Source organism: Pristiophorus japonicus, chromosome 1 (genome assembly GCF_044704955.1).
Source record: "Pristiophorus japonicus isolate sPriJap1 chromosome 1, sPriJap1.hap1, whole genome shotgun sequence".
In the NCBI taxonomy this organism is placed as follows: domain Eukaryota; kingdom Metazoa; phylum Chordata; class Chondrichthyes; family Pristiophoridae; genus Pristiophorus; species Pristiophorus japonicus.
Genome location: NC_091977.1, coordinates 507208306 through 507226665, shown reverse-complemented (window position 1 = coordinate 507226665; position 18360 = coordinate 507208306). Strand labels below are relative to the sequence as shown.

At 43.9% G+C, this 18360-nt stretch overlaps 1 protein-coding gene across 2 annotated transcripts in view; it reads right to left on the bottom strand.

The window, feature by feature from the left end:
• Positions 1-18360, bottom strand: part of tsnare1 (T-SNARE Domain Containing 1) — a 1185173-nt gene that overhangs the window by 8940 nt on the left and 1157873 nt on the right. For both annotated transcript variants that reach the window (XM_070876910.1, XM_070876900.1), the window contains exon 11: positions 968-1085. In XM_070876910.1, coding sequence (XP_070733011.1) covers positions 990-1085 — 96 coding nt within the window. In that variant the 3' untranslated portion in view covers positions 968-989. The remainder of the gene's footprint in view (positions 1-967; positions 1086-18360) is intronic.

The window sequence follows — 18360 nt, the reverse complement described above, 5'->3', positions numbered from 1 at the left end:
GCGAGAAAGCAGGAAGGGGGTACTGAAGTTTCATGTTCAGCCATGAACTCATTGAATGGCGGTGCAGGCTAGAAGGGCTGAATGGCCTGCTCCTGCACCTATTTTCTATGTTTCTATGTCTATGTTTCTAATCGGATATAATCTTAAAATTAGTGCTGGGCCATTTAGAAGTGAAATTAGGAAGCACTTTTTCCACACAAAGGATAGTGAAAATCTGGAACACTCTCCCCCTCTAGGGGCTGTGGATGCTGGGTCAATTTACATTCTCAAGACCGAGATCGATCGACTTTTGTTGGGTAAAGGGTATCAAGGGATTATGGAGCAAATGGAATGCAGGTACATCAGCCACGATCTAATTGTACAGCGGAACAGGCTCGAGGGACTGAATGATTTACTCTTGCTCCTATCTTCCTATGTACCGATTGAATCATCGCTCCAATTTCTGTTTTGAATCCAATGAATCTGACGGTTCGGTTTCCGGCCACAGACCGCTGGCCCAACGCAGACGAGGCCCATACCGGGATTAGCGCACATCTGGGGACAAATCCACTGCAGTGTGTGTGTGTGTGTGTGTAGGGAGGGTCATGCACAAAATACCACTGAAAATTGGCGTCTTAAGTGATTTATTATGCCTTGCTTTAATGACAATGATTTTACACAAAGGACTTTAAACAAAAAGTGAAAGTTCTGTTACATAATTTGGTCAAGTCCAACTCTTGAACAGCTTAACTTTACTGCCTGATAATCTACTGAGGAGGTTTCTTCCCTTGCCCTCTCATACACCAGAACTCAACACAGACTCCAAAACTGATCTCCCTAGTTCCAAAGGCTCATTGAAGTCATTATTAAAATAAAATATGGCTATAGACATGAACTATAATAGCAATTGTAAATTATAGCTTGCATTTTGATGTACCTTTACAACTGAGTAAGTCCCATTATTAAGTGGAATAAACAAAGTCCTTACCTGTAGGTGTATTGAGCCAAGTTCAGTGCTTCACTGAAACCACGATAATGATGATGATGACAGATAAAATAACTAAACCTGCCAGAATGAAGCAGCATTTCATCTTCCGAGCTCTTTTCTAAAAGAAATTAAAGAAATAAAAGAGGTCATGGACTGCAGGCATAGGGACTGTGGTCTGATTGGCTTCTTGGACCACTTTTGTAAAATTCGATCAGTATCTTGTTTGTAATCTTCCATTTGTGGCCTTCAAAGATCATGAGTTGACAGCCATTAAGTTGTCAGCCACTCTCTCCGAAATATCCTATAGGATTTTCCATTAAATTAAAGGCTCAGTAATCCTGGAAAATTTACGTAAAACCAGTAGGATTGTATAGAAAAGACCTCAAATCTTAGAATATTTTTACCCTCTTTAAACTTAGATTCGAGACCTTCAGTAAATGTTCTGGAAAAATAACCGATTTTAATGGAGGAATTCCAGATGTAAAATTGATTAATTCTGGAGCTTCCTTTGCATTCTGCATTCTGTAGTCTGTTCTGCAGTACGAGAGTATTTGTTCCATATTTTGTGAAATTTCAGTCCCTAGATTTACTCGCACATTAAGAATACTTTGTAGCTATGAGTAAAACTCACAAATTTCTAGGTTGCCTCGCTTGTCATCTCCAAGTATAAATTATGATGATTTACATTAAAGATCATGGATACAAACATGAACAGCAAACAGTCTTTAAAATAAAGAGACAAATTAAGGTCTATTTGTACTTTTCCAGTGGAAATCATTCCACAACGTGGTAAGATCTTATGAATTTATCCCGTTTATATTTGTAGGTATGAAAATACTGGAATATCTGACTTCTGGATCTCAAATGAAGCCTTCACCTGCCTTAGATGGTGTCCAAAATGTGCCTGATAAAATGGCGCAGGACCCAAGTGTGGGGTGATGAGGGTGAGTAGCACACTGCCGTGATTTTAACATTCTTGTCGAGTGCTGGGGATTAGGTCACAATCTCACTCCAACAGAAGTTGAACGTAGTTTGTTAACAAATGTTATTCCAATAAAGTTGGGCTGTTATTAAGCATCCCAAGGAGATCAGACAAAATTAATTCACATTTTAATTTCTTGGGATCTTAAGCTTGTGCATTCAGCTTTTTCCTGTCAAAATTTCTATTTCAGACAAATAATAAATCTATTCATCGCTTCAACACACATTCCAAGCAAGGGCTCAAACCCATGCTCATCACTTGTCTCATGACTAACTAGTCACTTAATCGCCTTGCCACGAAGCTGGCAGCCCGTGGTTTTAATGTGGAGCCATTCCTCCACCTCTTGGATCCACACTCAGGTAAATATTTTTTTTTTAATTTACTTTTTTGGTGGTGGCCTGCAGTGGTCCCGTTAAGATAGCATTGTTGTTATATTACTAGTAATCCAGAAGTTTGGACTAATGATCCAGAGACACGAGTTCAAATCCCACCACAGCAGCTGGGGGAATTTAAATTCAGTTAATTACATAAAACTGAAATTTTAAAAAGCTAGTATCAGTAATGGTGACCATGAAACTACCGGATTGTCGTAAAAACCCAACTGGTTCACTAATATTCTTTAGGGAAGGAAATCTGCCGTCCTTACGCGGTCTGGCCAGCAACGTGGTTGACTCTTAACTGCCCTCTGAAATGGCCTAGTGAGACACTCAGTTGCACACAATCACTACAAAGTAGTATCACGTGGACTGCAATGGTTCAAGGCGTTGGCTCACCACCACCTTCTCAAGGACAATTTAGGGATGGGCAAAAAATGCTGGCCTTGCCAGCGACACACACATCCCATAAACAAATTTTAAAGAGAGAACCACTGGTTAGGCCTCCTGTAGGCCTGGTTTTCAGGCATCGGCTGCATTCGGGTCAAACCAATTTGTTAACAGAGGTATGAAACTGGCATTATGCCTCTCACTTACCTATGCAAAGGACCTAACGCCTGTTTCAGGTGTGAGGCCTGGACGCCTCTTTTGATGCCTATAGCAATATGGCAGGCAGCGCATATCCGGCATATATGCCGCCTGTCATATTGGATGATTTGGCACCTGTTTTACGCCTGTAAAACGGGCACAGCATCAAACTGCGCAGCCAACAAAGAATAGGCATCATCACAAAATTACAACTTTAAAACAACTTGATGACAACTTGATGAGAAAGTATATCCTTATCAATGAAAATGACATTCAACCTGCAATTCTTTCATCAGTATTCAGTGCCAATAAACTGTTAAAGGCCAAAGTGAAAACTATTTAATTCAAGTTAATTAAGTTTCTCCGGTAATCAGTTTAACTGTGTCTGCAGATCATATTTCAATAAATTACATTAATTAAAAGGTAATATATCATATGTTGCTGTAAATTGCCCCAAGTGCACTAAGTGGCCCAAGAGATTTAACTCCACAGCGTACAACTTTTGCCCTTGACAGGTTCCCCGCCTTTTTGAAAGGCTTGGCTGCCAGCCAGGCTGGGAGGTCTCCGCAGCAGGCTGCAGGACCAGGTAGGGAGCTTGCTTCTGCTACTGGGATCCCGGGGGAAGTCCAATCCCAATGGGTGTCTGATTGCCGGGACTGATCCCGGGGGGTCTCCGATCCTCGACCCCGGGGTCTCCGATCCTCGACACCGCGGATCTTTGTATGGGGGTAGCATTCCTGATCCTTCTGGCGCACAAACAATGCTGCAAAAGCACTTACCTTCTCCCCAAAACTGTCCTTGCCTCCCTTCCGCTGTCCGGTTTTCCGAGGTCTGGGAAACCTGGCAACCACACGTTAAATCAGAGGCTGCTTGCCTCTTAAAATACTTAAATTGCCAACCCGACTCCCAGGAGTGGGTTGGCTGCCCGTCCCTTGTCCCGCCTCTGTTAAACTTGGAAGTGGCCGTGTTGTGGCCAGGTTTGAGACTTTTAAATTCTTTACATCTGACCTGACACCAACCCACTCATTTTTGGGGGTTAACATTCATCACATTGAGGCTGAATCAGGCTTTGTACAACCTTGGGTTTTATTTGACTGAGAGCGGAGCTCCAAACCCCATATCCGATCCGTCACCAAAATCAATTATTTCCACCTTCAAACATCATCGATGTCCACTTCCGTTTCATTCCGACCACTGCTGATACTCTTATCCACACCTCTAGACTCAATTTGTGGTACAAATTTCTTACTGCCCTACCATCATCACCCTTGTCCTGACTGATGTACTATTTGTCGGCACCTTATTGAATTTAAAATCCATGTCTCCACTTGTAATTTCCTGCAAGGCCTTACCTTACTGTACCTCTGGCATCCTGTGCCATTCCCCCTTCCCTTCGGTATACAACTGCCTTCAACTATCTTGACTCTATCGGCTGCAACTTCTTCCTAAACTCCTCAGAAGAATGAGAGGGGACCTCATAGAAACATTTAAAATTCTGACGGGGTTAGACAGGTTAGATGCAGGAAGAATGTTCCCAATGTTGGGGAAGTCCAGAACCAGAGGTCACAGTCTAAGGATAAGGGGTAAGCCATTTAGGACCGAGATGCGGAGGAACTTCTTCACCCAGAGAGTGGTGAACCTGTGGAATTCTCTACCACAGAAAGTTGTTGAGGCCAATTCACTAAATATATTCAAAAAGGAGTTAGATGAGGTCCTTACTACTAGGGGGATCAAGGGGTATGGCGAGAAAGCAGGAATGGGGTACTGAAGTTGAATGTTCAGCCATGAACTCATTGAATGGCGGTGCAGGCTAGAAGGGCCGAATGGCCTACTCCTGCACCTATTTTCTATGTTTCTATGTTTCTATGTTTCCTCCCTTCTTTCTCTTCACCTCTGAGAGGCTTCTGAAAACCCAGATCTGATGAAAGGACACCGACCTGAAACGTTAACTCTGTTTCTCTCTCCACAGATGCTGCCCGACCTGCTGAGTGTTTTTCCGCACTTTCTGCTTTTATCTCTTCAATCAAACTGTTGTTCACTTCTCCTAACTCTCCTAATATCTAATGCGCATTCCTTTCTTTTTCTGTGTAGTTCTTTGTGACTTTTTTTTTAATGTTAAAGGCGTTACCTAAATACAAGTTGTTAAAAGTTCTAATTTGTGGTGCAATGAATCATCTGATCCCAACATCATCACCAGAGAATGGAAATGGGCCCAGAGTTTCCACTTTTGGCAAAATCGGCGATCCGGGCACAAATTGCACTAGTTTTGAGAAGTTGTGTTTTTCCCTCAAGTTTCTGTTCAAACTCATTTGCATATCTCCTAACATAAAATCTGCCATGAACCAGCATAATCGGGCAGCCTTTTAAAAAGTGAAAAAAAATTGCAATAAAATAGAATCGTTGATATTATATTTATAAGTGGTAACTTGGTGCAGCTTTATCATGTGGAGTATCTCTTCCACCACTTGTGAGTAACCGATTTTAAATCTCTGAAAATGACTTTAAAAAACTATACAGAAACATTTACTAGTTACATTGGTGTATAGTAGTCAGTTTCTTAGTAAATTTTTACAACTATTTAAAATCTTTGATAACATGACCAGTAGTGTTCTTGTGCCGAAAAAAGGCTAAATTGTTAGAACCTCCTCAAAGGCCCGCAAATGGGTGAAATTAATGGAAATTTGCGTAATTCGAGCTGAGGGCGCAGCCACGTTTATAGGTGGGGTCAGCTTTGAGCGCGATGTTTTTTTAAACTAGCACAAAAGATCACGGAAACACGATTTGCACTGAGCGTAATTTGCGCTTGAAATTCCACGATCTTTTGCATTGGTTTGACTGAATTGTGCTGAAAAAAACCCAGCGCAACCGAGCGGAAACTCCTGGCCCAGGACTTTTAAAACTGTCTGTACCTCTGCAGCAACTGGTGCCAAAGTGGCAGTCTGACTCAGAGAGCTCACAGGAACAGAGCAACCTGTCAGCTCTCTGGCTTCCGCCCAGAGTCTTGCGTGTGATACAGTAACCCCCTCCCACCTTAGGATCAGAATCTCAGGCAGCCTTCCTCTAGATGCCCCTTTCCACTCCTATAGTTTAACTGCGGAGCCTCAATGATTGTAAAATTCGTTAATGTAGAGAACACAGCAAAGCAGATGCTGTGTGCTGCTGAACAGCTGCAGTTGGATGAGCAGTGAGGCATTTTGGCGAGGATGAAAGTGGCATATCTCAATATTGCTGAGGGCAGGGAAATAAAACTGAAGTTTCTCCAATCAGGTTAAAAAAAAAGTTTTTGAAAGAGCACTATTAATTAGGTGGGGGAGCCACTACATTCAGATTAACTCCCTGACAATCAAATCCAGTGTTTCCAAACCAATATGCCCCAATTAAAGGGTATTTGTTGCTTCCAGTAGTTTGATCCCTGCAGTAAATTAACACTCCAGAGGATGTCACATCTCCTATGCTCAATTTGTGCAGTGTCATATGCCCCAAAAACATCCCTCATTTTATCTTTTCCGAACATGCATTGAGCAAATGTATTCATGTATTACAGTTTATTGTAGCCATTGTTGTACAACAGTAAATCCTCTGAATACTGAGGTGGGACAGTGGGGCTCATCATCATCATCATCATAGGCAATCCCTTGGAATCGAGGAAGACTTGCTTCCACTCCTGAAGTGAGTTCTTTGGTGGCTGAACAGTCCACCACGAGAGCCACAGACTCTGTCACAGGTGGGACAGACATTCGTCGAGGGAGGGGTGGGAGGGAGTGGTTTGTCGCATGCTCCTTCGCTTCCTGCGCTTGACCTCTTCACACTCTCGGCGTTGAGATTCGAAGAGCTCAACGCGCTCCCGAATGCACTTTCTCCGCCTAGGGCGGTCTTCGGCCAGGGACTCTCAGGTGTCAGTGGTGATGTCGCACTTTACCAACAAGGCTTTGAGGGTGTCCTTGTAACGTTTCCGCTGCCCATCTTTGGCTCGTTTGCCGTGAAGGAGCTCCGCATAAAGCATTTGCTTAGGGAGTCTCGTGTCTGGCACGCAAACCATGTGGCCTGCCCAGCGAAGCTGATCGAGTGTGGTCAGTGCTTCAATGCTGGGGTTGTTAGCCTGGACGAGGGCACCAATGTTGGTGCACCTGTCCTCCAGGGAATTTGCAGGATCTTGCGGAGACATCATTGGTGATATATCTCCAGCAACTTGAGGTGTCTTCTGTACATCATCCATGCCCCTGATCCATACAGGAGGGTGGGTATACTACAGCCCTGTAGACCACGAGCTTGGTGACAGTTTTGAGGGCCTGGTCTTCGAATACTCTTTTCCTCAGGCAGCCGAAGGCTGCACTGGTGCACTGGAGGCGGTGTTGAATCTCCGCATCAATGTCTGCTTTTGTTGACAAGATGCTCCCGAGATATGGGAAATGGTCCACGTTGTCGAGGGCCACGCCGTGAATCTTGATGACTGGGGGGTAGTGCTGTGCGGCGAGAACAGGCTGGTGGAGGACCTGTGCCTTATGGATATTAAGCGTAAGGCCCATACTTTCATTTGCCTCGGTGAATACATCGACTACACCCGCTGGAGTGGAACTAAACTACAGAACCAGTGGGAAGCAGTTTAACCTACGCCATCTCCAGGCTAGGTCCAAGATCACCCCAACCTCTGTCGTTGAGCTACAGTACGCGGACGACGCCTGCGTCTGCGCACATTCTGAGGCTAAACTCCAGGATATAGTCAATGTATTCACCGAGGCATATGAAAGTGGGGTTAGGCTAACATTATAATAGCAATGCTTGAATTGTTAGTAAAGTGTATCTTTAAAATAAACTCTGTAGATGGTAATGGTTCTTCACCAAGGCATGGTGGGATACTTGACTACAGGTAACTTGAACGACAGCTAATTTATTTAGAAGCTTGGAAAAACTAAAGTGTTATTCACAAGCTTGGGAAAATTACTCATTTTTGTGTGCAGAATGAGAAGATAAGGAAATGACGGCCAGACCGGGTGCCATGGAAACAGGAGGCCCAGGCTAGAAGGAGTTAAGATAATGGAGACATCTGCTGGAATTGAATAACTCCATTGATGGGGTATAAGTGTTGAAACAGTGTGTACTGATTTATGACTGTCGTAAAACAAACCAAATTACAGTAACTTGTGTATTATAAACGTATGCTGCAAACTCTGTATTGTTGAGTGTGGTATCTCAGGCAACTGAGGATCACTCCCTTGCATGTGCTCGAATAAACTCTTTACTTGCTGGACTCAGTAGACTCGAGAGTGGTTTATTTTTATTGCATGCAGGAACTAATAAAGTCTTGCCTCTTGTGTGCTGTGGTATGTATTTTGCTTTACAACCCAGCTCGCACAGTGACAGAATTAGTAAGTTAGCAGTAAACAAGCTATACTGGGGGAAGGAGAGGGAAAAAATAAGCACTTAATTGCTGTCCCAACGACACCTACTGGCAAGTGCACTTGTGAGGATATCAGATGAGAATAGGACAAGATTCAGCTCTCATACCCCAATGGTTGAATATCTTGCCAATGGCCACTGTCACTGTTATGTATGAATAAAGAGTCTGACCAGATACTGTGAGCTCAAAGTAAAGTGTGACCGTAGTCTTTTATTACAGGTCTCCAGAGTGTCTCTTCAGCCTGTGAGGCCTCCTTAAGTACAGGTGCTCCCAAGGGATTGTGGGATCCCTTGGGACTCCAGGGGTTGAAATCTCTGGTGGTTAAACAAGGTATTTACAGGTTTACATATATAACGACCACGAGCCACACTTGAAGAATGATTGCTTGGTGAAGTACTGGGGAATACTGGCATCTGTGCAAATGTATCCTGAAATGAGTTAGTGTCTTCAGAAGACAAGGGAAGAAAATATATGGAACAAAGCATGCAGCTCACTGGTACCTATTATGTATCCTCTACACACTGAACCTCATTCAAAATCTTGTTAGCGCTGGTTGCTGTTCAGTTATTTGACCGAGAGAAAGACTGCAATCAGCAACAAATCACTTACTCTCTTTTGTATGTTTGCCTAAATTGTAACTAGGAGCTGAATAGGACGTGTCTCAACAAGTACTTTGGGAAAAGATGTTAATACATAATTTAACTTTGAAGCCACTTTATTTAATGCATGCAGCCCTATGGTAAGTAGTCAAGGCGAGTAAAACATTTGCATCCTTCCTATTATATGAACTGTATCTTTGATTTCCCATTATCGTGCTGGCTCTACAAATGCACAAACTACAGACACATATCTTTGGCCTACTTAAAGTGGCACTGTCCTTATGAAATATGCTTGTAATGTTTTAAAAGAACCATGCATCATTTTTGACATGATGCAGCCCCATTAAGGGATCGCGCAACCTTTTGTAGGCTATATTGTTGTCAGGATGATTGTCAAGCCAGCTCTTCTTTTCACCTCTCTTCCCAGCATTCACTGCACTGTGTGGTATGGCAATGAGCTCGTCTAGTCCTGCTCTGTGGTGAGTTGGCTGATCTCAGCAAAACCTGAAGAAGGATTGCTACAATTGACCTCAGTCAGGTTCTTATCCTCCATCATCCCGCTCTACCTTACCAGCACCTCTGATTCGTTTTCGCTGCTTGCCTGACATGCAGAATTGGATGAGCAGAAATTTCCTCCACCTAAATGTTAGGAAGACCGAAGCCAATGTCTTCAGTCCCTGTCACAGAATCTATCCCCTAGCCACCAACTCCATCTCTTTCCCTGGCTACTGCCTGAGGCTGAACCAGTCCGTTTGCAACCTTGGCATCCCATTTAACCCTGAGATGCGTTTCCACCCCCAAATCTGCTCCATCACTGAGACCGCCTGCTTCCACTTTCGTAACAGCACCCACCTCGACCCTGACTCAGCTCATCTGCTGCTCAAACCCTCAACCATGCCTTTGTTACCTCTAAACTAAACTATAACAATGTTCTACTGGCTTGCCTCCTACCTTGCACCCTCTGTAAACTTGAGCTCATCTCAAACTCTGCAGGCCAATTCCTAACTTGGACCAAGTCCCGTTCACTCATCACCTCTGTACTCGCTGACCTACATTGGCTCCTGGTCCAACAACATCTCGATTTTAAAATTCTTATTCTCATTTTAAAATCCCTCCATGGTCTCGCCCCTCCCTATCTACGTAACCTACTCCAACCCTACAACCTTCGGTGATCTCTATGCTGCTCCAATTCTGCCCTCTTGCTCATCCCCGATTTTCAATCACTCTACCATTGGTGGCCATGCCTTCAGCTGCCTAGGTCCTAAGCTCTGCAGTTCCTTCCCTAAACCGCTATGTCTCTCACCTCCTTGGAGAAGCTCCTTGAAACCTACCTCTTTGACCAAGCATTTGGTCACCTGTCCTAATATCTTTTTATGCGGCTCGGTGTCAAATTTTTTCTGATAATGGTCCAGTGATGCGCCTTGCGATGTTTTACTATGTTCAAGGCACCAGACACACACAAGTTATTGTTGTTGTACATGCTGCAGTCATTTGGCACCTGTAGTGAAGGGAGTGGATTCAGTGGCAGGGGCCAATCAAATGGATTGTCCTTCCTGAATGTTGTTGCAGCGGCAACCATTCAAGTGAAAGAAAGCATCCTTTCTCGAGCCTTGGAGATGGTGGAGAAGGGTCAGGAGGTGAGCCACTTATCACAGATTACTCAGCCTCTGACCTGCTCGTGCAGCCCCAGTGCTGAATCGGCTGGTCGAATTGAGTTTATGGTCAATAGTGACTCCAAAAATGTCAATGGTGTCAAATGCAGAAGCCTTACATATAACATATAGCTTGCACATCCAGTAACACATTCCCTGTCACACGTTGTACTCCTGTTGTTCGGAAACAGTGTGTTATCCAATCCACAATGAGAGTGCGGATCTGCTAACTAAAATTAAGTTACATAGTTAGATTGATATTTTTAGGTTTGGGTTGTGCAACCTTGACAGTTGAGCTGCTACCATTCTCATCATCGTCATCATCATCATAGGCAGTCCCTCGGGGTCGAGGATAACTTGCTACCACACTAAAAATGAGTACTCAGGTACTGATGAACTCATTTTAAATGGTGGAAGATGCCTGTGCATGAATTCTTTTAACGTGGGCTGGCCATTGCACACCAGCCACCACACAGGCTTGGCGGAGCAAGGTCTTGGTTCAGTGGCAAGGGGATCCCAGACGACTGGAGAACAGGCTCCGCCGCAGGTGCCAATATTTACTCACAAACTCAAACATACTCCTACTGTCCTCCTTCCTTCCTCCTTCCCATAGGAACTGTAAGTTGTTGTTCAAAAGCAGGTGAAAAGTCTGTGGGTATCTGTCAGTGTGATGAATGGCAAGTGCGGTTCTTTTGCTGCTTACCCCAATATCTAGGTCATTCAATGCCAACAGTCTAGTGAGTTAAAAGTAACTGCCCATAATAAGCAATAAGGGACCACTGGTTATTTAATGGGAAATTATAACAGCAAGTCTTGAAAATGGAACAGAAACACTCACTCTTCAGCGATTTCAATTGTTCCAATCCATTTACAGGCCGACCAGTACTTGTATCACGTACAAGATCGCAATCTCCCATTCTTCTGCTTAAGGGTCGCAATCCTATGTCTACATGTTTTACTAACTTCTATTATTAACTTTCCTTCACTGGGGTGCCTGAGAAAGCAGGAATAAAAACGTTTGCAAGTCACACAACGAAGTGAATTGTGGAGAAAGAAAGTGAAATATGGAAAAATGGACACAAAGAAAAAAAGGAGACAGAGCAAAGGAAGAGAAAGACAGGGAAAAGGACAATAGAGTGGAAAGGACAAACATTTTTATGCCACTTGTCTGTCTCATGTGACTTGCAGGCTTGAACCATGTTCATGTTTTTGGTGTTAGATGATGCCTCAGGTGTATACCTGATGACTGGAAATCTCATACCTCGTATTTATCCAATGCTGACAGCTCTGTATATATTGGACTTCAAAAGATTGATAGCTACAGTCCCAGATTTGCAGCTAGCCATTACTTACACAATTTTGTTGCCTCTTATTGATGCTGCCTGTGCTGGTAGATAACTCAGATGACAGTATATTTCCCTCTAAATCGGATAATGTAGCACAACAGTCCTGAACTTCTATCTAAGTATGACAACACCTGGAGTAAGTAGTGCCTGAATTATATAAAAGACATTAATTGAGTCATAGTACAGTCTATTTTGTAACAGACCTCACCTCACTGGCGAATGATACTTAAATGGTTGACGGTGGATAGGCAATGGCAGGCATTTAAAAATCATATGGATGAACTTCAACTATTGTACATCGCTGTCCGGCATAAAAATAAAACGGGGAAGGTAGCTCAACCGTGGCTAACAAGGGAAATTAGGGATAGTGTTAAATCCAAGGAAGAGGCAAATAAATTGGCCAGAAAAAGCAGCAAACTTGAGGGCTAGGAGAAATTTAGAATTCAGCAGAGGAGGACAAAGGGTTTAATTAGGAGGGGGAAAATAGAGTATGAGAGTAAGCTTGCAGGGAACATAAAAACTGACTGCAAAAGCATCTATAGATATGTGAAGAGAAAAAGATTAGTGACGACAAATGTAGGTCCCTTGCAGTCAGAATCAGGTGAATTTTTAATGGAGAACAAAGAAATGGCAGACCAATTGAACAAATACTTTGGTTCTGCCTTCACTAAGGAAGACACAAATAACCTTCCAGAAATACGAGGAGACTGAGGGTCTAGTGAGAAGGAGGAACTGAAGGAAATCCTTATTAGTCAGGAAATTGTGTTAGGGAAATTGATGGGATTGAAGGCCGATAAATCCCCAGGGCCTGATAGTCTGCATCCCAGAGTATTAAGGAAGTGGCCCTAGAAATAGTAAATGCATTGGTGGTCATTTTCCAACATTCTATAGACTCTGGATCAGTTCCTATGGATTGGAGGGTAGCTAATATAAACCCATTTTTTAAAAAAGGAGGGAGAGAGAAAACAGAGAATTATACACCGGTTAGCCTGACATCGGTAGTGGGGAAAATGTTGGAATCAATTATTAAAGATGTAATATCAGCGCATTTGGAAAGCAGTGACAGGTTCGGTCCAAGTCAGCATGGATTTATGAATGGGAAATCATGCTTGACAAACCTTCCAGAATTTTTGAGGATGTAATTAGTAAAGTGGACAAGGGAGAACCAGTGGATGTGGTGTATTTGGACTTTCAAAAGGCTTTTGACAAGGTCCCACACAAGAGATTAATGTGGAAAATTAAAGCCCATGGTATTGGGGGTAATGTATTGACATGGATAGAGAACTGGTTGGCAGACAGGAAGCAAAGAGTACGAATCGATCGGTCCTTTTCAGAATGGCAGGCAGTGACTAGTGGGGTAACACAAGGTTCAATGCTGGGACCCCAGCTATTTACAATATACATTAATGATTTAGATGAAGGAATTGAATGTAATATCGCCAAGTTTGCAGATGACACTAAGCTGGGTGGCAGTGTGAGCTGTGAGGAGGGTGCTAAGAGGCTGCAGGGTGACTTGGGAATGGTGACAGATTAGGAAAAGGGGTGGTGCAACGAGACCTGGGTGTCATGGTACATCAGCCATTGAAAGTTGGCATGCAGGTACAGCAGGTGGTGAAGGCGGCAAATGGCATGTTGGCCTTCATAGCGAGGGGATTTGAGTATAGGAACAGGGAGGTCTTACTGCAGATGTACAGGGCCTTGGTGAGGCCACACCTTGAATTTTGTGTACAGTTTTGATCTCCTAATCTGAGGAAGGACATTCTTGCTACTGAGGGAGTACAGAGAAGGTTCACCAAACTGATTCCCGGGATGACAGGACTGACATATGAAGAAAGACTGGATTGACTAGGCTTATATTCACTGGAATTTAGAAGAATGAGAGGGGATCTCATAGAAACATAAAATTGTGACAGGATTGGACAGGTTTGGCAGGAAGAATATTCCCGATGTTGGGGAAGTCCCGAATCAGGGGTCACAGTCAAAGGATAAGGGGTAAGCCATTTAGGACCGAAATGAGGAGAAACTTCTTCACTCAGAGAATTGTGAACCTGTGGAATTCTCTACCACAGAAAGTTGTTGAGGCCAATTCGTTAGATATATTCAAAAGGGAGTTAGATGTGGCCCTTATGGCTAAAGGGATCAAGGAGTATGGAGAGAACGCAGGAATAGGGTACTGAAGTTGTATGATCAGTCATGATCATATTGAATGGTGGTGCAGGCTCGAAGGGCCAAATGGCCTACTCCTGCATCTATTTTCTATGTTGTGTGTTAACATACTCTTCGTTGCTGGGAGTGTGCAGGTCACAGGGAGATGGGGTTAGGATGGGGGTTAGGGGTGCGGGTGAGGGGGTGGGGGGAGGGTATCTGATGCAGAACCAGATTTAAGGAGCTGCAGCTGTGCCTTCGATGGCACTCAGATTTTGGCCATTTTTAAGTTTGCTGCAGGTAAATCTATTCATTTGATTGCAAGAGCTGGCGGAGGGTAGAACTTCAGAACCCAGGGAGCAAAGAAGGCAGAGAACCTTGGAGGTGATGCTTCTGCAGCAAGGGCAGTTGCAGTCTTTGGGCCCAAAGGGTACAGTTCTCGGATATCTGCTGTCTCAAATGTCTGTGAAGAAGTGACAGAGCAGGAGAAAGATGTTTTGCATGCGAGTAGGTCATTCGCATAGATGAAAAAGTTTAACACCGTGAGGAAGTTTGCCAAAGTACATTCTGAAGGCAGCAGCAAATCTAGAGTGTGGCTGCAACATACATTCAGCTCAAGCAGTTATATCTTGTCTTTGGTTGCAAGTTGATTAGTTGGGACCCCTCTAGCCTTTCTCATACAATAATAACGCTTCCCATACTCATGTACAGCACATCTTTCAGCTTCCAAGGAAATGTAAAATGATGTGGTTTGCTTCTCAGAAAACCAGGACGAATAATAATTCCACCAACAACCTCTTGCAAGTCGTCCGCTCATTGACTCAGCTCTGGTATCTCCCAGGAACGTTCTAACCGATGGTACATGTCCACGGGCCTGTCTTGCTTGGATTCACCATGCCGGGCAATCGGCCGAACTGAACCTTGATGGGGGGGCCTTGAACAACCTCACTGCAACCTCGCAGTGTGCGCCGATGCAAGGGTGCCACAGGACATGCCAAGGGAGTGCCAAGCATAGGGGCATGGCAAGAGTAGGCACTGATGAGGCAGCTGTCCCTCAGACCAGGCCCCACAGATGGCATCAAAAAGTAGCATCTTATAATCCAGCAGAGTGAGATAAAGATAAAGAGTCATGCTAGAAGGTAGCTTGGTAACATCCAGTAGCCAGCCATCTGATCTCCTTCTCCCACTAGAGTAGCACTAGATTATGTAGTAGAATACATGCTCTGTATATAGTCACAAATGAAAGCACCAAGGGAAAAATCACTAATTTACCACATACCAAGCACTTCCACTGTAATAAATGATTGGAACTGGATTTTTATTTTGGACAGTGTGTTGATTTGCACTGTGGAAAGAGATGAATGAACAGGCACACATGGTGGCTGTGGTCAAGTCGAGGATAATGGATGATTTTTAATAGAAATGGTTGTCTATTAGGCATTGTCAGTAGTGTCTTCCTTGCTGCAGCTCTAGAGCAATATTGGACTCGTTATCAGCATCCTCGAGGTTTTCCTGAGCCTCCCCTTCCACTGGTTGCGTGGTGACACCTCTTCTGACAGAATAATTGTACAGTAGGATGTCCCCTTCCCGCGAAAGTTAAAGACATTCAAAATTACACTTAGTGTTCCCAAATGGTCAAACAAACCAGTTAGAAGTGTCTTGAGCTTGGCTTGGCACCAGACTACAGTTATACCATGAAAGCCAAATACTGCGAGGACCGCTGGGGTAACCATAAACCTCTGGCCTTCAGCATAGTCTGGAGTGAGATTGCTGACCTGACTGTTGAGTTGTATTACTAGTTTTGTGGTGATGCATATCTGAAATCCCTTCACATCGACACAAATGTGGCAGCACAAATGGCCCAGTTCAAGCCCCTCCAGAGAATGCTGCCTGTAAAAGAATTGAAAGAAAACGAAGACCTTTAGTGCCTAGGCCGCCATCTTTGTTGGTCAGCCGACTCTTGGGTCAGCCCAGCCATGGCGGCCATTGCATGGACGGGGCCACCATCGTGCAGCCCGGCACACTGTCTTGGTTGCCGGGCTGCTTGCCCGGTCTCACGAGTCCCTGGTGGCCCAGTGTCACCCAGTGAAGCATCTGCATAGCGCTGGTCAGCTCTGTGCAGTGCTGAACTCGTCGTGCGACCGCCCCGGGAGCACCTTCAAAGGAAATGGAGCGTCGGAGAGAGTGTTCCGCTTTCTTTGAGGGGCACGTGGCCCAATTGCGCGTTGGGGGCGGGACTACCGGGCCGGGCGATAAAAGTCCCAATTGGGGCGAGGGGTAATTTCGTCCTCACTATATTTTTAAGTCTCCGATATAGAAAAAAACTAACATATTTAGCAATATATTCATTTATAATGTAAAATACAAATTTCAAAATAAACAAGCCATAATATTAATGGGCGGGTGCTTTTGTATTGATTGTTCAGTGTTTACTGCACATATACATCAATGCAATGGGAAGAAGGATTACAATACGACCTTTCAACTTACAGCACTGCCACTGAAAGCAACCCCAGCGCCAACAGCACTGCTGTTCATCGGAAGAAATGGCTCCAGGGTCTCAGAAGGAGCAGGGAAACAGCTGGCTGTTCACAGCTTCTTTGGATTCAGCTGTACCTAATCGTATATCACCAACTATGAATTTTTATTTCCTGACTGTGGATAGGTTGAGCCTAGTGGTTTGAGCTAACTCTAACTTGTATGAGGTTTCTCCCTGACATTAGGTAGAATTTCAGGGAGTAAAAAGAAAGTCACCAGTTGCAACTGTTAAACATTGTGCATATGCAAACCTGCACACCGACCATGGTTTCTGTGTTTCTGTCAGTGACGTGGAATGAGTCCGACAATGTGGAAGAGGAGAATTCCAGAACACTTGGTGCTTTTCAGTGTTTGCGCAATATAAAAGGGACAAGAGAGATGATTCTATCAAATGTATTGCAACTATGTCAAGAACTCATAAAAAGACAAGATATCGACTGTCATCCCCATCTGTGCACTGCCAAAATCCAAATTATCCACATTAAATGAATAGCAATGGATACAGAGTAACTGGACCTTCTATCAGCCTGGTTTTTAAATATGCTTATTTGGCCAGAATACGCTCATCGGGAAGAGCTGGAGGAAATACTGCCCACTCTGACACATGTCATATATGTAGTGAAAAAGGAGAGATGGAAAAAAAATAGCCAGTTTACAACTACAGGTTGAACCTCCCTTGACAAGAACTCCCTTATCCGGAACCACCCCTTGTCCAGAACCATTCCCGGCCGCTCCGACATGAACAAATTGAAGTCCTTCCTCGCTGCCGACTCCCGCAATCGCTGGCCAGACCCCGCGATCCACCACCGCCCCCCCCCCATGATCTCTGCCGCACACCCAGCCCCAAGCCAGCCAGCCCCAATATCCCCTTGCTCAGTACCTGTACCATCCAATTTAACGTGACCACCCCTCAGACGGAAAAATCCCTTATCCAGAACAGGCCAGGTACCGAGGGTTCTGGATAAGGGCTGTTCAACCTGTACTGCCAATTGACCCAGTTCAGAATTACAACTGAGTTGGACTCAAACCTGTATTCATCCTTACCTTGGGCCATGGAGTGGTGGGAGGCCTTTCAAAAATCCCTTTCATTGTGTTGGTTATTTGTATGTTTTTTCTTCAGTCACATCTGCAGTTACATTCACAGCTTCACCCAGCAGACTCCACTCTCATATTACTTTTTAATATCAAAAGATGGCTATTTCTGATTATAACAATTTGTTTTTATAAAAACTTTCAATTTAAATTTATTTTTCATGCTTCTGAGCTAGATCCTGTCTACCAGACGTATAGACATTAAAATAGCTGAACGGTGGAATGTTTAAATATTTGGGTGACCCAAACAAAAGCAAATGGCAATGGCAGAAGTGTTAACTATTTTCTGTAGTCCAGACTACCTGCAGAGAGCAAAATCTGGACCATTTGTCTTTCACTGTCTTGTGTTCATTTTAATATCAGTTACACTCTTGCTGATGACTAAGTTTATTAATGTGGACCTTTGCCAATCTCACCCAATGTCTCTCGACTTAGGCAAGTGTGGTACATCTTTATGGTGAGAGAGTGTGCAATCCATGTCTGGCACAGAGAAATTCTATAAGTGTACATTTCTCAAGCAGTTTGATTTGGATATTCTTAAAACATGGTGACGTGTTTCTGTGACTGTGAGAATGCAGCTCACCATCTGACAAAAGACATTCGAAATAATAACAGAACTAATATTTAAGTCAAGGGTTATTATTAAACCCTGCAATTGATCTATAATGCTTGAATATTC